This window comes from Prionailurus bengalensis, chromosome B3 (genome assembly GCF_016509475.1).
Source record: "Prionailurus bengalensis isolate Pbe53 chromosome B3, Fcat_Pben_1.1_paternal_pri, whole genome shotgun sequence".
Classification (NCBI taxonomy): Eukaryota; Metazoa; Chordata; class Mammalia; order Carnivora; family Felidae; genus Prionailurus; species Prionailurus bengalensis.
In genome coordinates, this window is record NC_057355.1 from 44,461,414 (window position 1) to 44,486,413 (window position 25,000).

General features: G+C 41.2%; 1 protein-coding gene across 2 annotated transcripts in view; it reads left to right on the plus strand.

Moving 5' to 3' along the window:
• RORA (RAR related orphan receptor A) overlaps positions 1–25,000 on the plus strand; it is a 719,056-nt gene that overhangs the window by 659,625 nt on the left and 34,431 nt on the right. For both annotated transcript variants that reach the window (XM_043555281.1, XM_043555282.1), the window contains one exon: positions 12,770–12,855. In XM_043555281.1, the coding sequence (XP_043411216.1) occupies positions 12,770–12,855 (86 nt within the window). The remainder of the gene's footprint in view (positions 1–12,769; positions 12,856–25,000) is intronic.

Below are 25,000 nucleotides of genomic sequence, written 5' to 3' on the forward strand. Positions count from 1 at the left end.
CTTGGTTGGTTAAGCGTCCCACCTCAGCTCAGGTCATGATCTCAAAGTTCATGAGTTCGAGCCCTGCATCAGGTTCTGTGCTGACAGCTCAGAGCCTGGAGCCTGCGTCTCCCTCTCTCTCTTCCCCTCCCCCCACTCACACTCTGTCTCTCTTTCTCTCTCTGAAAAATAAAAATATTAAAAAAAATTTTTTTTTAAAAGTTGCTAACCTTGACTGTGTCTTTATCTAAAAGGAGTGTACTGACCTGTTCTTCTTTCTGCTGCTGGTTTTCTCAACTCCACTTGCAGCCCTGAGCAGATAGTACTTCCCTTAAAACATGGGTGAGGAGGAAGAGGATTGCTAACATTTACAGAGCACTTACTGAAGGCACTGGCTCTTCAGGCACTCTGCCGGGTCCGCTTTAATAATGAAGTAGCAAACATTTTTTTTTTAATTTTTTTTAATGTTATTTATTTTTGAGACAGAGAGAGACAGAGCATGAACAGGGGAGGAGTAGAGAGAGAGGGAGACACAGAATCGGAAACAGGCTCCAGGCTCTGAGCTGTCAGCACAGAGCCCGACGCGGGGCTCGAACTCACGGACCGTGAGATCATGACCTGAGCTGAAGTCGGACGCTCAACCGACCGAGCCACCCAGGCGCCCCAGTAGCGAACATTTTAAAGGCAAGGAGAATCAGAGGCAGCGAGATTAAGAAACCTGCCCAAGTTCACATGGCTAGTAAGTGACAGGGTAGGGATTCACCCCCAGGATCTAGAGCTTGCAAAATGAACCTCCACACTTTACCTTCAGGGTCATCCCCAACTCTTTCCTTTCTTCTCCTTTGGAAACCTGTTTGCCCTTCCATCCTTAATTCGTATACGGAGCTGACACAACGAGATGTTGATGGGTTCCACGGGCCCTCTTTGCGTCTCTGGTGTCTGGCCGTGCAGGTTGCCAGCAAGTAGTGGTAGGACTTGCAGCTGGATGGACCTATGTGTGAGTGTGTGGCATGTGGCATATGGTGTGTGTGTGTCAGAGAGAGAGAGAGAGAGAGAGAGAGATGATTTAAGATGGTAGCAGCTCTGGGCATTAAAAAGGACCTGCTATTCTGAGCTCAGGCTGTGACAGTGAGATGTGCCTGTAGCAGCTGTTAGCAATCAGAGTGTGTTTCCATCTGATGTGAAATGCGCTGCCATCACTTGTGAAGTGGATTTCAAAACCTTGCCACACTGAAGTAGCGGAGTGTATGAATGGTGCACTTTTACTGCAAATTAGAAGAATTCGCTTATTCCAATGATAATGTCACACTCACTCACTCAAGCGATCTTAAGTAGCAAAAGCGCACATCGCCAAATCCTGGATGGCTGATGAGGGTGTGTGCAGGACGGTTGTAGAATGTCATCTGAAACGTTTGTCTGCAGGCAAAAAGCAGCTCCGTGGACTAGAGGAGCCGAAACTGAAAGTGGAGTAAGAAGGACAGTGCCGTGAACCTTATTTTGTTATCTCTCCATGGCTGTGGCCTTCTCACCTCGTCTCTCGTACCTGACTCACATGAAAATAGGTAGCTTCAAGATGAACACCCACGATATGCATTTCCTTTTGTTGGGAAAAAATGACATTTATTAGGTATTACAGTCTGTGAATTGATGCCCAGTCTGATGTTGAGACCTTCTTAAAATAAATCTGACAATCTCTTTACTTGGTCAGAACATTCCTTTTCCTCTTGCCTCACAGCAATTTAATATCCCCAAGGCTCTGCAGCCTTTTTCGTTTTTCCCTTTCTTACGAAGAAGTCGCTACCAGCGCCTGCTTTCTCCCCATGAGAATAGACACAGAAACAACTGTGCTTCAGCGGTCAGCAAATATTGTTAACCATTCTCTGGTTGATCTCCTATATTATAATAAAGAATGGAAATGTTACTTTAAAAAGCAAGGGGAAAGAACATGCATTTAGAGAGAGAGAGAGTCAGGAAAAGAACTCCTCAGGTCACCTGTCTGGTCATTCTCATGCCTGGCTGAACTGGTTGCCTAAGAAAAGCACCATAGGGGCGCCTGGGTGGCGCAGTCGGTTAAGCGTCCGACTTCAGCCAGGTCACGATCTCGCGGTCCGTGAGTTCGAGCCCCGCGTCAGGCTCTGGGCTGATGGCTCGGAGCCTGGAGCCTGTTTCCGATTCTGTGTCTCCCTCTCTCTCTGCCCCTCCCCCGTTCATGCTCTGTCTCTCTCTGTCCCAAAAATAAATAAACGTTGAGAAAAGCACCATAAAAGATAATTGCAAAAAATACTATTGAACTACAATCCAGAAATACATCTGTGATACAGTTGAAGGCTTAGAACTTGACATATCTATTGTTTAGATGTCATTGGCTATGTCCTGGCAAGAAGAGGTAGAGAACCAGCCGAATTTTTCTTCCAGGAGTTGGTCGCTAATCCTTCAAGATCATAATGTCTTAAAATGATTACTGTAACAACATCTACACTTCTGCTTCTGGCAAGTCCAAATAATTTGCTTATGACTTTTAATAAAAACCAGACCTTTCCGTGACTTCTTATCCAAAGCTCCATTCTCCCTATTAATTCTAGGGAGATTTTGGGAAGCAGGAAATAACACAGAGGTGGAGGGGCATCTGGGCTGTGGGACGATCCTCTTTGTTACCCTCATCCTAGATCTGTGGACCAAGAAATGTGTACCCGTGGCTGTGGATGTATTGTCATTTTAGTCCTCTGTGGCTTACTATAAAGCAATATCAATTTATTTCCAAGGTTTGAAGTTACAAGTTATTTTCAATCTTTTGCCATGAATCCAAACTTGCTTTGATTAGAGAATGAATATTTCTTAAATGACATAATCTACTATTCAATGAATAGTAACTGATCAAAAAAACAATCCAAGCCAATGGAAAGAAGCAATGGGTTCCTGATAAGCTTTGATGATATAATCTGGATTCTTCTTATTTTGACCCACTTCTGCACACCTCCATCCAGCTGATTTTTGTGATAGCACCTGTGGTGGCGGGGGGGGGGGGGGGGTGGGAGCATAGAAAGTACACAATTGGAATTAACAATCAATAGCTGACTTTTTTAGGCAGGAGATTTTGGCCCTTTAAGGAGTATTATGAGGCAAACAGAATGTTTTGATTGATGTATTCAGTAAACTATGATGCTATATGCTGAGCATACAAGGGTTCAGACTCACATGAAGCCATAGAACAGATAGATTTAAGCAAATGTCCTATTTGTTGTAAGATCCATTTCTATGTCCGTAGATTGCTCTGTCTTTGGACTCGTAATTGAATCACCAGGTTTGTTTATTTTTGTAACATTATATGCACACATTAAAAAAACATAAAAGCTTCTACATTGAAATACCAAGATTGCGCAATGAGGATAGCTTGAGGTATGCATAAACGTGTGAAGTTAAGAGAGCTGCCAAATGGAGTGTCAGGTGTGAAAATTGGTGGGTAATGGTATAAAGTAAGATTATTTCATAAAATGCAGTAAGAGTAATTCTGATGTTCTTGGTTAAGCAGAAACTAGATAAGATCTCCAGATTTGGTCTGGTTTGGTTTTAGAGATGTTCTTCTCTGTAATTGTGAAAAACAGACTTTAAAATGATGAAAGCAAAGAGCTGACCCCGTTGCCCTCAACTGCAAGCGAAGGAAGATTTAACCTAAATGGGGCGCAGTTGTTCTTGTTAAGGAGAAAAAAGGAATTGGTATCTAGAGCGAGCTTGATCGCTAGAAAAGATTAGATGCAGTTCTGTGAGTCAGGTGACATTTCTTGGCCTAGTATTATCCAGGAGAATATAAGGGACACACATTTACTGTTGAAAAAGAAGTTATTAGGGATTTACCTTGATTTGATCATAGTCTAACCACTTAGTAAAATAAAATGGATTCTTTTTCCTGCTGATATGACAGTTAACCCACACTGAGAGGTTCAAGAGAAGAGTTTTTATTAGATATTTCTGATTGCAAGGTCCTAGAAAATCTTCAAGAATTAAATATTGAAAAAGTGTAGTCAATTCTAGAAACTTAGAGGAACCTTATCCCAACTGAGAATAATTGGCCAAATGGCCAGTTGCCTTTGTCTTGGTCCCTGATTGCATAGAACCCCACACTTTCCCAACAAGTATGTTTCACTGTTTACAAAGGCAGTTAAGAGAGGTTAGATAGGGAAAACAGAGAAAAGTATTCATATTGCTGACATTAATGGCATCCTCTTTTAGTGACTGAGAATTTCTTCAGTATTTGCCCACTGGATGAGTACAGTGAAGATTAAGAAGCTGCCTCTCTTGCCATTCAAGTATTTTATTCAGGGTTGAGTCGGTTATCAGGTAGTTACCCAAAGAGGTCAAGAGTCAATTACTTTAATGGAGGTGTTTTGTACATTACTGTGTAGCAGGAGGGTTCTAGACGGAACTGGATCTAAAAATCAAAGCCATCCACCATTCCTCTATGCGAAAAATCTGTTTCTTCTCTGATTTGACAGAATTTCCCTGTCTGGAGACAGAAACGCTCATCTGGATTGGGCTTTTAGCAAAGATACATAAGCATCAGGGAATATGAGTCAGTTTCTCTGGAAAGCTTTATCTAGTAAGGATAGAAACCTATTACAAAGGATTAATATTCAGTTCCCATTGTCAGAACTACCTGCATATTCACAGAAAGCCACATGAGAAGATATGCCTGTCTTCCTTATTCTTCAGAGATTTCCTGCATACACAACTAAGCTCTCTGAATTCATATGGGGCATTCTGGCCTAGTGTTTTAACTCTTATGCACCTAACTCATACATGTATAAAGTCTGAAGGAAATGGCCAAAGCCCCAAAATTCTGATTTTTGTCTTATTTTAATTCTAGTTTGTAGATGCTTGCTCTTGACTGTTTCAGGTGTGTTTATTTGTATGTATTTTGGCGGGTATATACAGTACTTTTTTATTAAAAAATCATTTTTTAAAAGGCTGTTAAGTTTTGGGGCACCTGAGTAGCTCACTTAAGCATCTGACTTCGACTCAGGTCATGGTCTCAGTCGGTTAAGCATCCAACTTTGCTCAGGTCATGGTCTCACAGTTCGTGAGTTCGAGCCCCGCATCGGGCTCTGTGCTGACAGCTCAGAGCCTGGAACCTGTTTCGGCTTCCGTGTCTCCCTCTCTTTCTGCCCCTCCCATGCTCGCGTGCGCATGTGTGTGTGTGCTTTCTCTCTCTCTCTCTCTCTCAAAAAGAAATAAACATTAAAAAAAATTTTTTTTAAAGCTGTTTTCAGCAGAAACAACAATCAAGTTAAAGATTTTAAGAAGTAGCTTTAAATAGTAGGTAAAATATAGGTGTTTTGTAAGACAGCAGAATATGTGGCAGGAGTTTTTGTTTTTTTTTTAACGTCTATAATTTGACAAGGTCCTTTGGGTCAGACATCAGCTTAACACCGAGGCTCAGGATGTCAAAGTATGACAAGTGTGTTTATTGTTTACCATGTGGGAACCATGCAGTTTCCATGATGCCCCGGCAACACTGCACAAGCCCTGGTGAAAGTTTAGTTTCAGTGACTTTGCTTGACACAGCTGAGATGGAGAGATGACCTCTTCATGTGTGTGTTTTTTTTCTTAAGTTGAGACTAAGTAAGATCTGAACCTATTCGTCCTTCGAGAAGACATTTTGGAAACCACCAATTAAAACCAAACCAAAACAAAACAAAACTCAAGTCTAGCTAGCAGATGAAAATTACAGTTCTGTGTATTTTTCTTTATTCGCTTTGTGGAGAAGCCTGTTGTGGGTAGTGAGGGCACGGCGTCCTGGCCCTTGCCAAGAATGATATGCCAAGCTTCCTAAAGCTTCCCATTTATAGAAGCCTTTTCATCTTCAAAGAGCTTTGGGAGCATTCATTTGCCACCACCTGCCTGGGAGGTAAGAATTATTCCCATTTTGTGGACGGAGGAAGTGGGGGTGTGAGTGACTTGGTGACTTGTTTGAGGCCACCCAGGGAGTCAAGGGTCAGAGGGAGACTTGGAAGGGTTGCAAGCTCTGCTTCTTAGGTAAATCAGCCTACAGCGCTTTCTCCTGTCATTTCCCCTCGAGAGCCCCAGATTGATGATAGCATAAACCTGAAGGCATCAAATAATCCTGACTAGGAAAGAGACGCCAGGTCAGTCTTACTCGTGGCTGCCTCTACGATTAAATCTCTGGGAAATCTAGACCTAGAGAAGAAACCGTTTAACCCTCCCGAGATTCATTCTCTGCATCTGTGAAATGGGGATAATAATACCCAGCAGCCTACTTCAGAGTTGTTGTAAGCATCAAAATCAAAACAAGCTAATGAGAACAAAAACTTTAAAATCTGTTACACAACTCTGCAAAAATCAGATGTTATTATTGTTGCCAGAAATGACCACGAGGCTGCACTGCAAAGGGGGCAGGGCTTTTCTAATTAGGTGGCTAATTGCTTTGGTGATGTTTAGGGAGGATTAAGTACTGTTATGAAGAATCCTCTATGGTCCATAGAAGGAAGGACCATAACAGAGAAACATACTAGTATTGGTATATATTTAGTAGACAAAATAAATGGCAGAACAAGTTGATCGTTAGTTTGTATAGGCTGCAGCTGGAACTTGGCCCTCCCCACCCTGAAGGACCACTGAGCATGCCTGGGCTGTGGAACATACCCATGCTGTACTCCCGAGCCGTGCATCCAGGAAAACAGAATGTGCCGAACTATTCAAAGCCCACAGTCTCTTCCCCTCCCATCGTGGAGAGGTAATGAGAGCTCTCTGCAAATCCTGCGGCGGCCTGTGGCCTCCAGCGGCAGCCCTGAGAGAGTGGAGGAAAATCATTTTGCTCCCTGAATTGTTCATCACTAGTACACACAGTGCCTTTGCACATTATGAAGGACGGCACCATGCCTGCAAAGTTGGTTTGAGAAAAAGGTGCTTATCTGGGCAGACAAATCTGTGCAAAGCTCCCTTACTCCGGGCTGTTACAGACACCCTTCAGGCTCAACAGCCAGGTGAATTTCAGCCCCGACTTTTGTCCCCTCAGTGGGACCCCATTGGGCAGGGCACACTGTCCCTGGAACTAGGAGGTGGCTAGACCCAGAGGAGCCATGAAACTCTAGAAGCCAGCAGCAGGTAAGCAGGTGTAGCGTCCACCAGCCGGCCTTGACACGCAGGCCAGCCTGCCATCCAGGCAGCCTCAGAAGCTTTTAATACCCCAGCAGTTTTAAACTGGGGATAAAATAAAGTGTCTAATCCATAAAGGACTCAAGCCATTTTACCGAAAATAAAAATCAAATGCCTTAGGGTTTTTCTTTTTTAATCTTTATTGGTTTTCTGCTTACAAAAGTAATACATGCTGCTTGTAAAAAATTCAAATATTAGGGGAATATGTAACATGGCAAGTACAAAGTCCTCCACATTCTCAGCCCTCCAGAAAAAAAGCTGTCCACAGATTGGTATAAAAGATAGTTGTTTGGGAGTTTTGGTTGTTTTGTTTTTTGGATTTTTTTTTTTTTTTAAGCGGTAGTTCTCGATGGTTTTTGCAAGACACACAAACTCGCGTTAACATTCATCCATATAACTTCCTCTCTCGGGTGCATCCAAGGTTGGGCCATTTTCCTGGCAAGCCAGCAGGAACCCCGCCCTGTTCAGTCCAGTTCAAGAAAGTATCTGGTTGTGTATGTGAGCTAGAGTGGTAGATATTATTGAGGTAACCGTAGGCCCCTATTAGTTTATTCTTTATATGAACCAATAAAAAATTTAATTTTTTTTTACTATTATTAGTAACAAATTCCTTGTGACACACACCATAACGGATGGCAATATACGGCCGCGTCGTAGCATTTAAGTGCCAAGGCTGTAAAGGATTGCTGTGGTAGCTGGTCTGAACTGCCTGTCATATTATTTGGGGGATAAGCAGCTTTTCTCTATCCCCACGTTGGAAAGAGCTTAAAGTCTGGAGAAAAGACTTTAATTTCGCTATAAGGCAGGATTTCTTATCAACAATAGCAATAATAATAACTACTATTTATTGAGTGCCAAATATTTCTGTATGATGTGCATGTGTATCTACATAGAATACATACATACAGTAATCATTTATGTGCTGTATCATGTCTACATTATTTCACTGGATCTTCAAATATGAAACAGAGGCTCAGAGAGGTGAAGTAATTTGCCCAACCTTAAGAATTGTCAAACGTTGGTGTTAGTCATCTTAAGGTCAAAAACTCTACTCGGAATTCTATAAAATGAAGAAGAATGTTCTAGAAGGTTGATGATTTCTTACAATTATAAAGTACTTGGTTATAAAGTAATTACATATAACTTCCAGAAAGATATCTTGACATCGGTTCTCAGTAGTTATGTAAGTTTAACCAAATCATTTGTGTTGTGTCCTTTGCATCCTTGGTGAGTGGTGGCATACCAGTCATAGTATGTTCCTGATGTTTGTTATTGGAGAAGATTAGCTTGGCTGTGAACTATGGTGGGAAATGGGAGAAAAAAAAAAAAAAACTAAACTTTTGAGTTAAACAAAAAAGACAAAATGTGTCCAAATCCCAGCCTTCCATCTCCCTAGCTCTCTGACTTTGGGCAAGTTATTTAGTGTTTCTGAGCTTCAGTTTTCTCATCTGAAAAATGCAGATGATGGTGATGGTGATGGTGATGGTGATGATACCACCTTCCTCATAGGGTTATTGGAGAAATGGATATAATGCCTAACACATTATAAGCCAAATACACGTTTCATATTATTATTGTTAGTTATAAATCCATTAGATTATCATGACATCACCTTTTCCCCCATTGAATGGGTACAGCTCTTGTACAATTGTATTTTTTAATTCTTTGAGAGAATGGGTATTTTTCTCTGGACTAAGATATCTCCCCAAAAAGGTACTGAGGAATAAGTGAAGTGTTAAGAATGCCATTGTCCATGTTCTTGTCCCTTTTATAATGAAAATAAAAAGCCAGCCTTTTCTCAAAGTACAATGTGAAATGACAGCCCAGCCCAAGGACCACTTGGCTAATTAGCACACTTGCATTCCAGGATTTCCTGACTCCCCGCTGCCACTTGTTGTCAGCTCCTTGAAACCGCAGAAATTTGCCTCTGCAGGTGTGGAGAGCGTGCTTGAATTACTTAGGGTGCGTGAGAGAGCAAATTATTTAGGCAATAGAGCAGAAAATGTGGGCAAATTAGAATTTTTCATAGCAAGATTGTGCATTGTTAAGCCAATTCATGATTATATGTGTACGTCTTGCTTCAGATACTCTGCTACACAATGAACGTCTTTGCTGCGATGAATATGTATGTGGACTAATTTAATCAATATACTTGTGACAGTAGTGGTGTCTGACAGAACTCATCCTTTGAAAGGCTGGCTGAGTTAATGTGTGCAGTATATATATGGGCCAAGACTCATAATTTGTCTTAAAAGAAGATTATTTTGAAAAGACACAACACTGCCTGTTAGAAAATGAAAAAGCCTGAGGGATAGAAAGCAAAGGGCAAAAGGGATTTTTGTCTTTTTCCCTCTTACTGGTCTGGAAACTCAAATTTAAAGAACTAAACTGCTTTCCTTTTGAAAAAATATTGCAAGGCATTTTTTTCCTTCATTGATACATTTGAATTCTGTGAATTGACTAAAAGGTGGAGGGAAGTGGCTTTTATGCATTGTTGGATTAAATGGAAGGTTGAGTAAGTGCCCCGCTCCAATCTGCAAATGTTTGCTTTCTGGAAATATCAACACATGTGATCAGATCACATTCAGACAGTTTGCTTTTTTGGAGCAGGTGGATTTTAATCATTTCCTAAAGAGCACTTGCAACTGAAATTGTCTTCTGAGATAAGAGAGCCACCCGGGGGGTAAGCCTAGTAGAATAGTTTAATCTGGCCAATCAGAACACCTGAATTTTGCTTTGGAGACTGCTCCCATCACCTTACTATGAGATTCCTAGTGAGGCTTTTCCAATTCTGATTCTTTGGCCAACATTGTCCCCTAGAACTAAGCACAAACACAGCGGGAGTCAAAGGTCTGGGTAAATGACCCCTGCTTGAAAATACAGGTCAATATACAGTGAGTCCATTCAGACTAAGCATCTTGGCCTCCATAAATCTTGTGAAATATGTCTCGGGCTTGAGTGTCCTCCAGATCTGAAGACCTGGGAGCTGAAGCAAGGCTGAACCCCAAGAATTTGGGAGCCTGACTCAGACCAGCAGAGCTATGCAGTAGTTGGTACCAAACTCTGGGTTTGTGCTACAACCACCCTCCACCAACCACCCATTCCCCAGCCCGAGCCAAGCCATGAGTCATTCTGAGGGTGGAAGTTCCGGGCCCGGATCCCAGGGCTCCCCCCATCATGAGCAGACCCCTCTGTGCCTTGCACATATCACTTGCAGGATGACAGGAGCCACTGGCAGGTGTTTGGGTCTTACCTATTAAGGTGATGTTTACATCATCATTTCACTTCTCATGGATAATCCACTGTGACCCCAGGCAAAATGAACAGCAATACGTTATTCTCCATTCCATCTAGATACAGCTTTACTCAGCATTCCCAACATTGGAGGGCCTTCATATCTTTTAAAGAACTAAATAGGTGTGCTTGATCTCACTATTGTTAAGCTGGAAGGAAGGTAACTCTTGAAAGGTCCAAATTCAGCACTAACATTGCTTTAATCGCCTCGGGTAGTTTTGACACAGACTTAAACTATAGGGCCTAATGAGGTTCATCTGTGTCTAATTCTGTGATTACGGCTTGAGGTAAGACGTAGGAAAAGCTCAGTGTCCGTCTTTTTATTTCACATATAAATTTTGTTTAATAGATGGTCCAGATACTTCGTGTTGCCTGATTATTCTATTCCTTAGGGGTTGGGGGAGGGGGGGCGGAGGCTGGTTCTCATTATAGACTACTTAATTCATATGGGAAAATCCAGGCCATCACTCTCAGCTGACATCACCTTCCAGAATGTCTCTACTACCACTTGGCTTTTGTGTCTCAAAAAGGTTGGACATAACTCTATCTAGATCTACAGACACTATGTGACACAAAACTTGGCCTTGACTATATTAAAAATACTGGAGGAGCCATAAATGTGAAGCATTATTAGAGTTCACATTTCATAAAGAATTTCCTTGAAGAAATCAAACAAGACATCAAGATGTGGTGGAAGATTTAGAAATGATCATTTTTGTTAAATGCAACCTTATAACACATTAAGCTGTGTAACTCAGAATAGACAATATACGAAAACACCATTATGTACATATTAGAAAACCTCCCCATTACAGAAAATGTACCGGATGTAAGATGTCAAACAATCTTTAATTCTGGACAATGAAGCCCAGTATGTCAACACTAAAAACGATCGACATGAAAAGGCCTCTCCTTCTAGAATAGCTTGCACTCCCTAAAAGTCACTGCAGTCCTGTACTAGTCCCCTTGAAAGGAAGTTAGCAGGTACACATGGTTTATAATGAGGTTAAATCCAGTAATTTAATGTATGCTGTTTCTGAGTATCAAATGCAAACATTGCATCAAATCCGCAGTAAGAGGTTGTGGAAATTATTCCAGGATATGGGATTACGTTAGAACTAAGAGCGGGCTATCTGTATAAGTGTGTTACTTACAACGTGCAACATAGCCCTTAGGTTAAGTCATTGCTTTGTGTAAGGTGTGGAGCCAGTTCAGGGCTATATGAAAATGAAGTCCACTTATGCTCTTGCAATTGTGTTTGTGTGTGTGAGTTAGTAATCTATGATACTATGATATCCATAGTGAAGCCCATGAGAAATAAAATTTAGCAAAATGGAACATTCCGGGTAAACTGGTGAACGTTGCCATCCTGTATCTCCAGCTCAGTGTTGATCTTTATTTCACATACAAATTATATTTAATGGGTGAGCCAAGAACTTTGTTTTGCCTAATTACTCTATTCCTTAGGTTATTTTTTAAAATCCTTAATTTTGTTCTTTCCAACCAACTGTGCTAAAGATCTATTGTGTTTGCTCAGAAATGTGCTTTGTCATCCTTGAGAACTTTGGTGTCATGTATATTAGTCTTTGGGTGGTGTTCCAGTATGAGGCATCTTCAAGTAATCAGTTGGATAGAAACACACACACGCTGTACCAGGCAGTCAATTTCCAACTTGAAGAACTCAGAAGCTACATATACGATTGGTCAGGATTCACCATTATTAAATTCAGCTAGGATATTAACTTAATGGTTAAAAGGTTTTGATCATACACAAATGGACTGATTTTTAACACATGGCAGCTACATTAATTAAAAAAGATGATTAAGGCATTCTTATCTTGCCATCATATGTAACTTATTAATATTTTGAGTTGAATCATTTTCCTAAGCAGTCTTGACTTTTTGGAGTATATTTTTTCTCTACCAGTGGAGCTACAGTGCTCAGCCAAGACAGATTTATGACCTTTTAAAAATAATGATGGAAAATGAGATCGGAGGAAACATTTTAGTATCTGCTTTGCTCTGAGGCCTAAACTGCGAGCTCTCCAGTTCTTGAAGGCTTTGAAATGCTGATTCCAGTCTTCTTGTGGGTTCTTAAACACCTTCTCAAATGACCCATTTTAATAACCCGAAAGCTATTATATAACGAGCAGCCATAATTTAGTCCAGGGCTCTAGGGGGACCCTCACAGTTCAGCAATGAATAGTTAATGCAGTATAATGTTTAGCAGGTTATTAGTTTTCACTATACAAATGCTGATCAGGGAACGCTTTTATAAGGTGTTTAAAAGAAAATGTAATTAACTGGTTGCGTGCTTCTGTTGCAGCTCAAATTGAAATTATTCCTTGCAAGATCTGTGGAGACAAATCATCAGGAATCCATTATGGTGTCATTACATGTGAAGGCTGCAAGGTAAGCCTTTTTAATTGTTGTTGTTGTTTCTATTAATGCTGGAATGTATCTTTGCGATGTTACTTCTGCTATGTCTAAAAACTCAACTCCCTGGCATTTTGAGTGATGAGAAATGACAGGACGGAATAAATATTTTGGTGTTAAATTATAATTAAGGAAGTCATATATATTTTTATGCCTTCCATCAAACTAACAGGAAGCTAGAGGAAAGTATTTGAGCATTGCTTGTCACTTCCAATCCTGGAATTGATTGAACTGATGAACAATCCCTTTTGGGTTTTTGTTTTGTTTTGTTTTGTTTTGTTTTTTAAAGAAATGACTCTGGATTTCTGTAGTGTCCCTGTTATAAACTTTATAAGAAAATATTTCCAATGTTTTAATCAGAATGTAATCAGAATCTTATTGTTGGCACACATATGTTGATATATCTAGCCAAATTACAGCAAAGCCACTGGATAGAACTCGGTTCTGGTCCTAATGCCACCACTGTCCCTCTTGCTTGGGCTTGTTTTAATCTTTTAGTGACTCAGTTTCTTCGTCTATAAAGTGGGCATAACACCTGTTCTTCCTACCTTTTAGAACTATTCCAAGGATAGCATGAAGACCTGTAAATAAAAGTCCTTGCAAACTGAAAAGTGCTATTTAAATCGAAATATTTTCATTCTTATTGCTGTTGTTACTACTTAATTATCGCTGGTGCTGATCGAGGGCAATACGTTCAGCACAGGCATAATGTGGGAATGGGAATAGAGATGTTTATCCTCATCATTCAAGACCTCCAAACCCAGATTGCCTCTGTTATTCAAATTTCAATTTATTAAGATTTAAATCCTCCGGCTTATATTGGAAGGGCCTTGAGACAGCTTACAGGATAAAACAGTGCAAAATAAACAGGCAAGAAGCTATTTAAACATGCAGGAGGCCTCTGAGACAGTTGATTGCCACTGAACCAGACCTGATTAGCCCTAAGGCGTTTTGAGGCTAAGGCAAAAAAATAAAATAAAATAAAATCCACAAATTTGGTTAGCTTTCCTTCAGTGAAATTAGAAAATATAATGTCATAAAATACAAAATCACCTTCTGATAACAAATAACTACTGGGAGATTTCAGGGAAATTTGCCTCGTAATTTCTTTAAGTCTTTGTTTTACTCTTAATCATGGTAACATGTGTTGCTTTGTACGCACACAGATCCGCTGTATTGATCCCATCTTGGTGCTTCTTGAGCTTTCTGCACACCGCCAAGCACGCTTTTTTTTTTTTTTTAATCATCTGTCTTTTAGGAATAAGGGGTTTGCTACTTAAAGGGGATTTTGAATTGTTCATCGTTACATCAGTCCTCAAGGCCTCAGGTTCTAGATTACTAAGAAAAAAAATTATGTCCTTTTACTTCTTCAATTTGCCCTCCCTCAAAATTAATCAATTAGGTAAATAAAAGTAGACACAATGAAATCAACTGCGTGACCTATGCCATCCCAGGATGTAAGGGAGGGGTGGTCTGCCTGCAACGACTGACATCCCATTGATTTTCAAAGTTAATTCAGCTGACGTGGCTGGGCAGCCGTCACACTTCACCCCCACCTACTCTGTGCTCACACCTTGTCCTGCTGGAAGATGACCCAGCCTTTCTCGGTGAAGGGAATACAGACGGCGATGCCCCCTACCAGAAATTCCAAGCAAACATCATATTGTGCGCTGCACAGCGCCTGGGTATTTCCTGAAGTGGACAGGGTCCTGGGCATTACCCACGTGTCCCTTCATTCTGCCTGAGAAGCTGACTACTCTCTCTGAGTCTCTTAGTAATGCCACGTGTCGTTTTCTGTGCCAGCCAGAGTGAATACCTAAGAGTGGCATCTGAGGCAGGGCCAGGGTAGAGGTGGGGGCCCCCTCGTATGAATACGCAACAATTCAGAAGCTTAATTAACAACAGGCTGTTCAGTAAAATCAGAATTGTCTGAGAACCACTGGGTTTACATAGGCATAAACAATGTGTGTTTTCTTTTTACTCCCAATGTTTATTTATGACAAGAATAACAGCGATAAGAAAACAAAAGGCACAAGGTGCCTAGGTGGCTCAGTCGGCTAAGCGTCCAACCTCAGCTCAGGTCATGATTTCTCGGTTCGTGAGTTCAAGCTCCACATCAGGCTCCACAGTGACAGCTTGGGATTCTCTCTCTCTCTCCCTCTCTCTCTGGACCTCCCCTACTTACACACATGTGCGCTCTCTTTTTCTCTCACTCTCTCTCTCAAAATAAATAAACTAAAAAAAAAGAAAGCAAAAGGTAGCTATTATTTCATAGTTATCACTTTTCTAGATTCCCTTCCGGATCTCATACCGCCTCAATGCCAAAGTGAGGGGTTTTTTTGTTTTTTTGTTTGTTTGTTTCTTGGTTATCTGTGGTTCTATTCTCCTGTCCTGTTGACTTTATACACTGGAAATCACAAAGACAAACAATTAAAACTTAGTTTTATTAACAGATTGGGCCTATGCCCAGCCTGGGACCAATGCAGGGGTATGTGTTGATATTTAATGCGCATGGTATTTGCTCTGCAATTATAATTTCTCTCTGCTATAATTAATATTTTTATCTCTAGTTGTGGTGAAGTCTAGAGACTTCTGCTTTTGCCGTTGATGTTAATGATTTATCATGCTCTAACCAGGTGAGGGTGGTTACAGCATCATAAATTGTAAATAGTTTATCTCTGTGATAGGATCATTAGCCATAAGGATAATTTCTAATTATATATATAAATAGATATCTAATGAAAGGAAGGAAAGGGACTCAGTCATTTTTGGAGCTAATCACTTTGTGAATGTATTTTAAATTGCATTTTAAAGTCAACCACCTGAAACCATTAGAAACCAGAGAACCTATTTAATTGCTGAAATGATCATTTATTTTACCACATATTTACTCAGGTAAGCATTGCACATCAACAGCAAAACTGATAGAAGTTTCATAGCTGTTTCTCTGCTTCTTGGGTGTTCCCAGCTCACCCTCTCCATGTCCCCTTTGCTACCTGTGGAGAGACAGTATTGCATCACTTATGATCTGACTCTGGAACAAGACTGCCTGGGTTTGAATCTAATTCTTCTGTTTACTGACTTGAGCACCGACCCAACCTCTCTGTGCCTCTTTCCCATCTGTAATATCAAGATAGTAATTGTAGCTATTTCCTGGGGTTATCACATGCATTTAGGTAAAGCACTGAGAAAAATGCCAGGCATATAACAATCACTCAGTAAGTGTTGGCTGTTGTTATAATCGTTCCTAGCCAAATTCCACATGCTTGAGTCATGCTACTGTAGTCAGCTATCATTTCTAGGACATGTAGGGGTCAAGTCTTAATTTTGTGACCATTTGCTATTTGTTATGCAGACCTTGCTAATAAAAACAAAATAATGAGAACCACCCCCACCTTGGGGCCAGGCACCATATAAGAGCTGTAAGGGGTCCAAAGACATAGAAGACCTGATCCTTCCCTCAAGCAGTTTATGATCTAGTTGTAGAGATGAGGTCTGCATAGGAAAAGCTAAATAGCAATGCAAGAACTGAATCCTAAATTTAGTAAGCCAGAAAAAAAATTTTAAAGGGGGGAGGAAGTTCAGGAAGAGATCCACCCATTTAAGGTCAGATGAATTTTGACAAAGATGCCAGTTTAATTCAATGAAAGAAAGATGGGTCATTTCAAACAATGTTGCTGAAACAACTAGACATTAATATGAAAAAGGAAAAAATTAACTTCACATTTATACCTTTCCCTGAAAGCAAAAATTAACTTAAAGAATGTACTAACTGGGGCACCTGGATGGCTCAGTGGGTTAAGCATCTGACTTCAGCCCAGGTCATGATCTTACTGTTTGTGAGTTCAAGCTCTGCATCTGTGCTGTCAGTGCAGAGCCCGCTTCAGGTCCTCTGTCCCCCTCTTTACCCCTCCCCCACTCACATGTGCCCACATACACATGTGCTCACTCTCTCGCTGTCTCTCTCAAAAATAAAATAAATAAATAAACGTTGAAAAAAAAAATTTTTTTTTAAATAATAAATAAAATAAAATAAAACATTAAAGGGTCAGAGGAACGCCTGGGTAGCTCAGTTGGTTAAGCATCTGACTGGATTTTGGCTCAGGTCATGATCTCATGGTTCATGAGATCAAGCCCCATGTTGGGGCTTGGGATTCTGTCTCTCTCCCTCTCTCTGCATCTCTCACCCCACCCCCTGCCCCACTCACTCTCTCTCTCTGTCTCAAAATAAATAAACATTTTTTATTTTTTTTTTAATTTTTTTTTCAACGTTTTTTATTTATTTTTGGGACAGAGAGAGACAGAGCATGAACGGGGGAGGGGCAGAGAGAGAGGGAGACACAGAATCGGAAACAGGCTCCAGGCTCTGAGCCATCAGCCCAGAGCCCGACGCGGGGCTCGAACTCACGGACCGCAAGATCGTGACCTGGCTGAAGTCGGACGCTCAACCGACTGCGCCACCCAGGCGCCCCAAATAAACATTTTTTTAAAAGAAGAGGAAGTGGGGCGCCTGGGTGGCGCAGTCGGTTGAGCGTCCGACTTCAGCCAGGTCACGATCTTGCGGTCCGTGAGTTCGAGCCCCGCGTCGGGCTCTGGGCTGATGGCTCAGAGCCTGGAGCCTGTTTCCGATTCTGTGTCTCCCTCTCTCTCTGCCCCTCCCCCGTTCATGCTCTGTCTCTCTCTGTCCCAAAAATAAATAAAAAACGTTGAAAAAAAAAAAAAAAGAAGAGGAAGAAAAAAAAGAATATCCTAAGAAAACGACATAATGCTGTATTATTTCTAGAAGGAATCATGTTTTTGTAACAGTAGACATACAAATATTTCCTCAGACCACACACTGAAGTCCTTACCTTATTTTAAAAAATAATAAATTGGACTTCATCAAAATTGAAAGTTTGTGCCCTTCAAAAGCTATCATTACTAAAACGAAAAGGCAAGCCATGTACTGGAAGAAATAGAAGGAAAAAAAGCCAAATCTGAAAATAAATAAAAGGACAAAAATAATAATAAAAAGGTACAATAACAAGAACCATCTCTTCACAAAACCCGGACAAGGAGCCAATAAACACATGGATACAGTCTCAAGATCTCTAATCGTTAGGGAAATGTAAATAAAACCGCAGGGAAATACCATGACATATTCACCTGAGAGACTAAAATTAAAATAGAACAAAACAGCAGCAAGACGAAGAAGAACAAAAACTCTGCCAATGATAAACCTGATGAAGATACAAAGAAACTGGTGAATTTTCCAGTCTCCTGTCATCTGGGGGCGGGGCTGTGAAGTGGCACAGCCCCTCTGAAGAAAGGTGGCATCTCATAAGCATCAACCTAACATATGACCTCACACCCGATCCTTGGTGTTTCCCGGAAAGAAACACAAGCACCTGTCATGGAAAGACTTTCCTGTGAGTATTTGCAGCCCCTTTATTCACAATGTCCACAAAGCTTTGGAAAGAACCCAAATGCCCGTCAAGTGAAAAAGGAGTAAAAGTGGGTGGTGGATGGATAAAGAAGATCCATCGAATGGAATGCTGTTTGGCGATAAGGGAGAATGTACCCTGTATGCATAAAACAACATTCTGGTAAATGAGAGAAGCCAGAAACAGAAGAATACATACCATATAATTGCACTCAGAAATCATTCTAGAAGAAGTACCAATCTTAAATCTATAATGGCAGAAAGTAGATATGGTTACCTAGAGCCAAGGTGAGGAATGACCGCTAAGGGAAGGACACTTTTGTGGTTTGTGGCAATGTTCTAAGGTGGCGGTAGTTACACAGGTGTGCCCATTGTCAGAATTCATCAAAGTGGACTCTTCACTTAGTGGTGCGTTTTTGTATTTAATTTATGCCTCAGTGAAGTTCATTTAAAATATACATAAAAATGGGGCTCCTAGCAGTGTTCGATTCTTGATCTCGGCTCAGGTCATGATCTTGCAATTCATGGATTCGAACCCTGCATCGGGCTCTGTGCTGACGGTGCAGAGCCTTCTTTGGATTCTGTCTGCCAATCTCTCTCCTTTCTCTCAAAAAGAAATAAACATTTAAAAATAAAATAAGGGGCGCCTGGGTGGCTCAGTTGGTTAAGTGTCTGACTCTTAATTTAGCCTCAGGTTATGATCTCACTGTTTATGTGATCAAGGACCATGTTGGTCTCGTCACTGACAGCACTAAGCCTGCTTGGGATTCTTTCTTTCTGCCTTCCCGTGTGCACTCTCTCTCTCTCTCAAAATAAATAAATAAACTTAAAAGTTTTTAAAAAAATAATATATGCACATAAAAAGAACAAAATCCTGGAGTAATGTCACAGTCTATGATGTGGCACAAACAGCACATACCCACTGGGCAGCAAGAACCCACAGACGCGAAAGTCTTGGTTGTATTTTGCGGACAACATATAATCCGGTTTAAGTGGGGCAAAGGGTAGCTTTCTGTGGGCACTGGAAAATAAGGACAAATAGGTACGCCATTCCCAAATTTATAAAGAGTCCATTATGCCAAGGTTTTTATTATGAAGGTACTTTACTTGTTCTCTTGAAATAATGAGGTAACAGTATACCAGCCTTGGTCATGCCTTGAATGCTGCATCTCAGAAAAACATAGATAATAGGTCTGCAGGGGTGTGGGTCTGTCACTAAAGATACTTTTGAAGGCTTGGAACAGAATTGAGTCTTAGCACTGGATAAGTTAGGAGGCGGGTGTGGGGTAAACTGAGGCAGGCCTGCCTGGGAGGAGGGGCCAGGCCATGGAATGGGCAGGCAGAAGAAGAGGCCAGAAATAAAACAAGAGGCTGAAGATATTAGGGTTGAGGTTCAATCTTCAAAGTGAATAAAACTGTTGAAGTGTTTATAGAAAAATGACCCTGGTTGAGGTTTCCTTTGAGAAGTGGCCCTATTTGTCATTCCACTTCCCTTCCCAGCTTCATTATTAGATACAGTGGCTGCTCAGATGATGATGAAGAAAAATTTATCTCATGATAAAAAACACAGGTGTTTTTTTTTTTAATCTATATTCTTTAGATTTTTTGGATATACAGTTTCAACTTTAACTTTTTAAATAATAATGTACAGTCAAGTGTTGGAGTTGGCAAATTGATTTCTGATTACATTTAAGACCTTTGCTCTTGATAGGGTAACAACAGACTAGCGTTTGTCTGTCACATACTTATTCGTCAATTAATACATGTAAGATGATGTCTTATGCAAAGTTTGCTTTTCCACCCAGAGAATTTGGAGGAGTATCTTTGCATTAACAGTATGCTATCTGAGGGGCACCTGGGTGGCTTTGTTGGTTAAGCTTCAGACTCTTGATTCTGGCTCAGGTCATGATCTTATGGTTGTGGGATCGAGCCCCACGTTGGGCTCTGCTGAGCATGGAATCCGCTTAAGATTCTCTCCCTCTTCTTCTGCCCCTCCCCTCCTTGTACATACACATGCTCTCTCATATGCACTCTCTCAAAACAAATGATTAAAAAAGAAAACAATATGCTATCTGAGGTTAACAATAAAAAGCCTTTCAAAGATAGCCAGAGTGAAAAATTGGTACTTTTCTTTTTTTCTTTTTTTTCCTGAAAGAGTTAAAGCTATTTCTGGAGCTTTTTATGTTTTAGGCTAAAAAGAAATGTCCATAAATATTCCATTTAGGCTCCAACTGTTTCTTAGAGGATTTTAATATTTTTATTTCAGTTGTGAAATGTTACTAGCTTTGGAGCAATTTTATCCACTTTTCAACAGTGATATATTCCTGCCCAACACTTTTATTTTTTCTTAAGTTTATTTATTTTGAGAGAGAGAGAATGTGTGTGCATGTGTGCGGGGGAGGGGCAGAGAGAGAGTGAGAGAGAGAGAATCCCAAGCAGGCTCCACATTGTCAGCATAGAGCCTGATGCAGGGCTCAAACACAGGAACCATGAGATCGTGACCTGACCCGAAATCAAGCATCAAATGCCCAGCCGACTGAGCCACTCAGGCATCCCTAACCCTTATTTTAGTGTTTTAGAACACCTGGACCCAATATTAGAGCTAGCCATTTAAAACAAAAATTAGACTTGGCTGTTTCTGCAACCTGTGACATCAGGGTTTCGGTTCTGTTATATACAGGTGATAAGAAAAAAAATGTATGTAGCTCACTCTTCCAGTCCTGTGATGAAATACACTGGTAATAGAGTGTGTTAAATTCCAGTGTGCATCCAGATGATTTGGATTTTTTTTTTTTTTATTGTTGTTGTATTTTTTGTTTCTTTGTTTTGGTCTTAATCATGTCTCAGTAACTACTGCCCTTCCTCGGCTCACAGGCAGTGCTGGGCTTATGGCCTTGTCCTCAGTAGGGGCTCTAACGTAGTGTCCGACTCTGGGCAGGGCCCCTCATGCTTGCCTGGGGAATCCCTGCTGTTCAATGTGTTCATTTGGATTGGGTCTGAGTGTCACAGATCACAGTATGCCAAAGCAGACGTCTACGCTTACCAAACATGACACGTGAGGTCAGCTTTAATCAGAGATCATTTGCACATACAATTCTACAGGGAGGCCAGTCATTATTGAAGGAGAAAGTTGTTCAGGAGATCTGTGATTCCATGATTTATTGCTACCAGATGTATGCGTGTGGAGCTGTACCAGCTAACTTTTGCGAATGAGGTTGCCTATTCTTTTCTGAAGAACAAATTCTCTTCTTCATTTGCTTCCTTGGGGAATATTATTCCTGCCCCCACCCCACCCCCTGCAACTTAATTCTATCATTTCCCTCTGCCTCTTCCTGTCTCTGATTTTAATCTATTCATGCCCTCTCCTCCCCCCTCAGTAAGATTACGTTGGCAATTATTTTCTCTCTCTCTTTCTTTCTTTCTTTCTTTACTTTAAATACTTAACTCTCTCCCCATGTTTATCCAAAGATGTTTCTTCTTCCTCGCTCCCATATTTCTGAATATTCTCAACAGAAACTTCCCGAGAGAAATAAAATTGTAACAGTTCATCTTTTACATAAGGGATTCTCTGCTGTGACAGGGACACATACACTCTCTTCAAGAGCTCCCCCCCCCAATTTCAATTTTTTAGTTGTATCGGAAAATACAATAATTTAGGCAGGCATAGGAGCATTCACAATAAATCATAGAGTTATGAATAAATCTTGGTTGTCAAAAGCAAATGTGTAGCCGTTCCAAAGCGTCTGCCATTAGAATTCAGCAAGGCAGCTGTCAGCTGTTTTCTTGTAATTAAACAGCCAATGAACAGCTAATTAAGACATATGTGTATACAGAAGTGGAAGTGGGTATGTTAATGAACTGTAGGAATCAATTCATTAAGTGAAAATTGTCAAAAGACCAAACATCGGATCAGCATTTCAGCCTATGCTTTACTGAGAAGGAGCCCCATACAGGAGGGGAGCCCCCTCAGAGCAAGATCCTCTGAGCACCTTTCCAACCACACCCATCGTCCTCCGTCCAGCCAACCCTCACCTTTGGGCAAAACTATTAATAACCCCCATAGGCAATGCCATGTTTATTAAGTAGATCCAGCAAATGAAAATGTTTTCCTACCCATATGTAAACCCGGTATTCAGTACCCTGCGAAATGTCACCTCCCTCTCCTGTGTCTAAACCATTATACAGAGCTTTGAGTACAGAACTGAAAAGTGGGCCTTTTGCGTTTATTTGTTTGGTTTTGTTGTTTATCTGCTTTTGTTTGATCTGCCCGACGTGTTTGCCTCAATGCTTTTTTGGTACTGTATTAAGAAGTCTACGGCATTTAGAATAAGATGCACCCAGGATTCAGCCCTTCCCCTTACCTCCTGTGCGACTTTGGACACATGGCTTAGCCTCTGTGCTCTCTGATTTTCTCATTGTAAAACAGATACCGCAGTACCCACTTTGCAAGGTTGATGTGAATTACAGACCCATAATGTTTGCAAAGTGTCCTACATAGTGCCTGGTATTGAATAGGTGTTCAGCATATGATTGTCACCACAGGTTTTAATCAGCACCATCTTTTTTTCCCTCTGGTCATTCATTCAACAAGTATTTGTTGACTTCTTGAAGTACCGGGTTAATTACTGGAAAGAAACAAAGCAGTCAGTGAGGGAGACCTGGCTCTGAGCGTATACATGGGAGGGGCCCCTCAACCAGTCTTAGAAGGGGCAAAGTCAGAGAAAGTGATTATCTCAGTGAATTCTTAAGAGAAGGGGAGAGGGGCACCTGGGTCGCTCGGTCGGTTGAACGTCCAACTTCGGCTCGGGTCGTGATCTCGCGGTTTGTGAGTTCGAGCCCCACGTCGGGCTCTGTGCTGACAGCTCAGAAACTGGAGCCTGCTTCGGATTCTGTGTCTTCCTCTCTCTCTGCCCCTCCCCTGCTCATGCTCTCTCTCTGTCTCAAAAATAAGTAAAACATTAAAAAATAATAATAATTAAAAAAAAGAGAAGGGGAGAGCTTCTGGGAAATAGGGGTGAAATTGGGGGGTTGTGGGGGTGGCTGTCCTATGAGGAACTGTGAACACAGCAGTTTAGGCTTGGCCAGAGTATGACTTTGAGAAGAGGAGTGAATGTAGGAGAGAGTTGCCTGGATAGGTGGTTGTGGCCTGGTCAGTAGTAGAGAGCTATTCAAGGGCTAATAAGCAGGGAAGTGGCCTGATCAGGTTTATGTTTTAGAAAAGATCTCCAGTGACTGTATGAAAATGGATTGGAGAGAGTGTGAATGGAAGCACGAAGTCCATTTGGGAGGCTGTATAATAACCAATTCAGGAGATTATAGATATGGAGCATTGAGAAAATTGCAGTAAAGATGGAGAGAAGTAGATGAATTTGAGAAATATGAAAGTGGCAAGAAACAGCCTAATACGGTGACTGCTTGGGTGGGGGAGGGGAGGAGGCAGAGATGCAATGAAGCTTATCGTTCTGCCTTAAGTAACTGGGATGAAGTTGGTCCCTTGGCTGAGCAAGCAAACACTGAAGGAGACAAAGCTAGGAAACAGGCGGTGGGTTGGGATATGTTCTGTTCTGGAATGAAGACAAAACCATTCAGCTGAAGCTTCTAGAGTGTGTGTGTGTGTGTTACAGGGTTGGGGGTGATAGGGCTATAGAAGGCCAAGCCACAGCTTTGGCGAAAGGCGCATCCTAAGTAGGGAATATTCATTCAGATAGTGTGATGGGAATGTAGGGAAGGACTGGGCTCAGTCCAGTCACTTGCTGGTCAGTTTTTAACAGCTGACTCATTGGAAAACAGTGTCTGTCTGTATATACCAAACTTCAGTGTATGTTTCATGGATATGTGACACAATTTACAAGTAGTAAAATCTACAATATTCTTCGTTATAAACGTAGAGACAAATGGTTGTCACTAAATGCCCCCAGTGATCTTTGCTGAATTCCTCCATCCATAGGTACAGTTGCAGTTGATGACAGACTGTAGTGCCAACAGGAATGTTGATACTTTCATTTACATTAATGAATAAGAGGAAAATGAAATAAGGAAAACGTGTTTTGGAACTTCACTCATTCATCAGTGATGACATGAGCAACCTCTTTCCAGAATTAGATAATAGTTTTTAAATACTAGAATACTTCCTCACATTTGTTGTGCTATTCACAATGTGGTGGGTATAGACATTGCATACTTTTCTTAATTTTTTATTTTTTTTAAATGTTTATTTTTGAGAGAGAGAGAGAGAAGGAAACAGAGTGTGAGTGGGGAAGGGGCAGAGAGAGAGAGACACACAGAATCTGAAGCAGGCTCCAGGCTCTGAGCTGTCAGCACAGAGCCTGACGTAGGGCTCGAACTCATAGACCAGTGGATCATGACCTGAGCAGAAGTCAGATGCTTAACTGACTGAGCCACCCAGGTGCCCCAGAGACATTACTTTTTTTAACTTTAACCCACATTATTGTTTTCTTGATCACTTTTTAAAAAAATTTTTTTTTACATTTATTTATTTTTGAGAGACAGAACGTGAGCAGGGGAGGGGCAGAGAGAGAGGGCGACACAGAATCCAAAGCAGGCTCAAGGCTCTGAGCTGTCAGCACAGAGCCCGATGCAGGGCTCGAACCCACGAATCGTGAGATCATGACCTGGGCTGAAGTCGGACCCTTAACCAACTGAGCCACCCAGGCGCCCCTTTTTGATCACTTTTTAAAT